The 4,872-nt window shown below is 58.6% G+C and overlaps 1 protein-coding gene across 2 annotated transcripts; it reads left to right on the top strand.

The window, feature by feature from the left end:
* The first annotated feature begins 439 nt into the window (after nt 1-439).
* On the top strand, nt 440-4,872 carry DPEP3 (dipeptidase 3). 2 transcript variants are annotated; one of them, XM_030863798.2, is made up of 10 exons: nt 440-827; nt 1,097-1,223; nt 1,700-1,829; nt 1,919-2,060; nt 2,307-2,373; nt 2,490-2,666; nt 3,182-3,266; nt 3,800-3,875; nt 4,353-4,488; nt 4,590-4,872. In XM_030863798.2, the coding sequence occupies exons 1-10, from the start codon at nt 589-591 to the stop codon at nt 4,824-4,826; spliced, it is 1,416 nt and encodes a 471-aa protein (XP_030719658.2). In that variant the 5' UTR covers nt 440-588; the 3' UTR covers nt 4,827-4,872. The 2 variants fall into 2 exon arrangements, with proteins under 2 accessions (XP_030719658.2, XP_060145008.1); XM_060289025.1 differs by lacking the exon at nt 2,490-2,666.

Here is a 4,872-nt window from a genome sequence, read left to right as displayed (position 1 = left end):
CACTTTTATTAAAAATATATAGGGAATCACTTTTCTGTCCGTCAAAACATACAGATCGAATTCACTCTTCTGAATTCTAATTCTTCCTAGAATTTCATGGAATATTTAACCCGTTGGAGGGCGGGAATATCCCTGCAAATAAAACCCCACATGGACCTGCGACCTGCCTGGCTAGAGGTGAAATTAGGAAGATTCCTGGACCCCTCCCAGTTCCCCCACGGGCCTCCTCCCCGAGTCAGTAGGTACACACAGCTCGGGAGGGGTGGCTGGAGGGCCGGGAGCAGGGTCGGAGGGAGCCCGCGATGCATCGCTAGCGGGCGCTCGCAACAGAAGCCAGCCTGGCCCATTAGTGCGCCGTTCTGGTCGGGGCGGAAGATCCTATCGCCCCCTGGCGACCACGCTGTGAGGCGGCATTGTGGGTCCCCGCCCGTCTGTCGAGCGTCCTGACTCCAGCCGCGCGTCACACGAGGCCGCGCCGCTGGGTCACCTACATCGACGGTTGGGACCCCAACGTCGCCCTCTGACTCTCGCTCGCCCCTCTCAGGCTCTCGAGACCCGCCTCTGCCCGCCTGCTCGGCCCTGTGCAGCATGCTGCCCGTAGGCCTCGAGGCTCCCCGCGCACTCACCCGGCGGCCTCTTCTGCGTCTGCTGCTCCTGCTGTGGCTGCTGCTGTGGCCGGTAACCCGCGCTCAGACCACGCAGGGAACCCCCAGCGCCTCGACCAGGCCGGACACCTCCAGCGCCCCAACAGCGCCGGGCTCCCCGAGAGCCTCGAGTCTGCATGAGCACGCGCGGGCCCTGATGCGGGACTTCCGGCTCGTGGATGGGTGCGTCGGTGCTGCGTGCCAGCTGGTGGGGGCTGAACCCGCCCCTGGGCGGGAGAGGAAGGGCTAGTAGGAGGCTCCCTCACACCACCCCTTTCTCCTCCATCACCCCTGGCGCCTTCGTCCCCATTACCCCGTTGCCGGTGGAACGCCCTACCTAAGAACTCCTCCTCAGGACTACTATCTGTGTGAGGGAGGAGGTGGGCTGGGACAGAACAGGCCCAGGACCTGGAGGCCACGCCCCCTACTCTTACTTTGTCTTGACCCCCCAGCAAGAACCACCTGCCCCTGTTCCTGAAACAGCATTTCCGGAACGAGCTACAGGAGGGCAACCTGCGCAATTTCAGCCTTGGCCAAACCAGCCTGGACAAGCTCAGGGATGGCCTCGTGGGTGCCCAGGTACCAGAGGGACACACTTAACGGCCGCTGGGGAACGTGGGGGCTACAGGAACCTGGGTAGACAGGCCTCTGACTATCAGAGGACACGCAGTCTGCCATCATGGGGCTGCTGGAGAGTGCAGGGGTGTTGGAGGTCAAAGCAGGCCAGAGGCATGGGTGCCCAGGTTCTGTGGAGACTCAAAGAAAGTGATCAGAAAATCCCTGGCGAGCGTGGGGGCTCTGAAACCACAAAGGATATGGTGGATTGCCTTTGGGGCATTCACATAGCACACGGACAAACGGCGGGTGAGGACGGGTGCTGCCGGTTTGGCTGCTGGCAGCAAGCTGAATAGTCCTCAAGGTACCATGGGGTCATGCAGTGCCGCACTCAGGGCCACTGACCCAGATGAGTACCTTGGGGGCCGAGGAGGAGTAGCAGGCCAAGGGCACTTGGAGTCCACCCTGATCTCATTCTGGACCCCTGGGCCAACCCCCAGTTCTGGTCAGCCTACGCACCATGCCACACCCAGGACCAGGATGCTGTGCGCCTCACGCTGGAGCAGATTGACCTCATTCGTCGCGTGTGTGCCTCCTACTCTGAACTGGAGCTTGTGACCTCAGCCAGAGGTGGGCTGGGGAATGGGAGGATAGTCAGGGCCTCACTCTGGTGGTTCTGGCCCTGGGCTCTGACCGCTTGATTCTCTGCCCTCTTCTAGGACTGAACAGCACTCAAAAGCTGGCTTGCCTTATTGGTGTGGAGGGTGGTCACTCACTAGACAGCAGCCTCTCTGTGCTGCGCAGTTTCTATCTGCTGGGAGTACGCTACCTGACACTCACCTTCACCTGCAACACGCCCTGGTGAGCAGTGCCTGGCCAGGGTGGAACGGTAGACACACGGTGGGGAAACTGCCAGAGAGGTGAGGACAGAGGGGTCCACAGAGGGAGGCTGTGGGGTCTCAGCAGGTCCCTCACACTCCCAGAAAGCAGCTGGTCCAGATCCTCACCCTGTTCTGAGGTGGGATGGATGGACAGAGAGCCTGGAAGTCCAGGCTCTGTTGGCCAAGGTAGGGCCTGCTAGATTGCCTTCCTCTGGCTGTCCTTCAGGGCAGAGAGTTCCACCAAGTTTCAACACTTCTACACCAACATCAGTGGGTTGACAAGCTTTGGAGAGGTAAGGACTCCTTTTCCATATCCTACCCCACACGTTCCCTACAGATATGTGCATACACGTGCGTCCCTCCCGACCCACCCCCCTGCAAAAAAAAAAAAACCCACCTGTCCCTGCAGAAGGTGATAGGGGAAATGAACCGCCTGGGCATGATGGTGGACTTGTCCTACGGGTCAGACACCTTGGCGCGGCAAGCCCTGAAGGTGTCAAGGGCCCCTGTAATCTTCTCCCACTCAGCTGCCAAGGCTGTGTGCAACCATATGCTGAATGTTCCCGATGACATCCTGCAACTTCTGGTGAGCAGCCACCCCAGCCCTCAAACCTGGGACTAGGCATGCTTCATCCAAAGATCCTTTTTTTAAAAAATATTTATTTATTTATTCACTTATTTGGTTGCTCTGGGTCTTTGTTGAGGCAGGCGGGTTCCTTAGTTGCAGCATGAGAACTCTTAGTTGCAGCATGCATGTGGGATCTAGTTCCCTGACCAGGGATCGAACCTGGGCCCCCTGCATTGGGAGTGAGGAGTCTTAACCACTGCGCCACTAGGGAAGTCCCTATCCAAAGACCCTTGACCCTGAACAAAGCTACCAGCCCAGGCCTCACTCACCCTTGGACCCAAGGCTGGTTAACCCTCCCCAATCTCTGAAACTCAAGGCCAAATCTGTTCCACCCAGGGGCCAAGAGAAGTGAAGCCTTACCCAACCCCTCAGGCAAGGAGTGAGCACTTACCCTATCAGGGCCCCCAGGGCATAGGTGGCAGACCATCAGGCCGGAAGTGCCAAGCTGAGTGTCCACTTGTTTATCCATGTAGAAGAAAAATGGTGGCATTGTGATGGTGTCGCTGTCCACGGGGGTGCTGCCGTGTAACCTGTTTGCTAACGTGTCCACTGTGGCAGGTGAGCCCCGCTTCGACTCCTTGTGCAGTTGTAGCTTGGCCTGTGGCCGCTAGGGCCCTCAGGACAGCTCTAGGCGTCTGGCGTACCTGCTGGGCCCTGGGCAGGCCTCCCAACAGCTCAGGGGAGCAGACACAGCTCTTCACTGCCCTGAACCCAGATCTAGGGATACAACCAGTGCTGTTGGGTTTTGGGGAGGCAATTGCCTCTGCCTCTGAGTCTCACGTTTGCTCCCACATCTCTGGAAAGGACAGGCAGAGCCCCGCAACCAGGCTCTCAAGGAACCCAGAGGCATGGTGGCTCCTGGGCAGGAAAAGATCCAAAGGGGTTGGTGGCCCTGAGGTTCACTCTGGGTCCAGTGTCTAGCCTATAACCACTTCAGAACTCACAATGGGCTGGGAGCTCTGTGGAGTCAGCTGTTATGTCCTGGAGTGCTGTGGGCAGGGGAATTGGCCACGCTGAGTTCCCCCAGACCAGGGCTGGTCCCAGGATCTAACTCTAGCCTCATGCTGCCCACCACAACCCTCACCCCCTAGATCACTTTGACCACATCAGAGCCGTCACTGGATCTGAGTTCATCGGGATTAGCGGAAACTATGATGGGTCTGGCCGGTGAGTGTTTCCCCTGGGGTTTGTCTTGGGTCGGGGTTCAGTGGGGAGTCCTTTAGTCTCAGTTCCTTATCCCATGGTCCTCCCATCCTTCAGGCTTCCACCACAGACTCTGGTCTTCCAGCCCACCTGACATCTCCCCACTCCCAGGACCTGTTTCCTGGACTTGCCCTGTCCTTCCTGTGGCCCGGTGGACCCATTCCCACTCCAAGCCATCACAGTTGTTAAGTACCCACCCCCTCACAGGAGACCCCATCTGCCCAGCACATGCTCCACTCCCAGCCCAGTAGATGTGCTGTGGACTGAGCATCTGCTCGGCAGGTAAATGCTGCAGAAGCCCAGTCTTCAAGGAGCTTCCAAAGTTCCATTCAGTATCCTGAAGAACACGGACCTTCATTTCCCGCATGTAGCTGGGGCTGGTGTGACAGTGGGCCCTAGGCCAGGATCGGGTCCACAGTTAGCCAGCTGGTGGCCACACAGGTTCCCACAGGGGCTGGAGGACGTGTCCACATACCCGGTACTGATAGAGGAGTTGCTGAGGCGTGGCTGGAGGGAGGAAGAGCTGCAGGGTGTCCTTCGTGGAAACCTGCTGCGGGTCTTCAGACACGTGGAACAGGTATGCTGGGCTGGGCAAAAAGATGGTTCAGTGTTTCAGCAGGTGGCGGGCATGGGGGGGTGGTGCTGGGGAAGCCACTGACTGCTGACTTTCATCCCCAGGTGAGAGAGGAAAACAGTGGCCAGAACCCTGCGGAGGATGAATTTCCAAACAGGCAGGTGGGCAGGTCGTGCCACTCCCACCTGACTCAGCCTCAGAATGAACACCTGTCCACACACCGGGTGGGAAACAAGTGGCCAACCAATCAGGCCCTCCAGAGGCCCTCAAAAGCCTTCCCACACCTCGTCCTGGGGCTCATGGCTGCTGCCACCTTCTCAATCCTCATCCTATGGCTCTAGTGACCTGGCCAGTCCTCCAGAGGTCACTGTGTCAAAGTCTCACAAA

This window comes from Globicephala melas, chromosome 19 (assembly GCF_963455315.2).
Source record: "Globicephala melas chromosome 19, mGloMel1.2, whole genome shotgun sequence".
NCBI classification, from domain to species: Eukaryota; Metazoa; Chordata; class Mammalia; order Artiodactyla; family Delphinidae; genus Globicephala; species Globicephala melas.
Note: the sequence above shows the minus strand (reverse complement) of the source record. Positions and strands in the feature narration are given on the sequence as shown.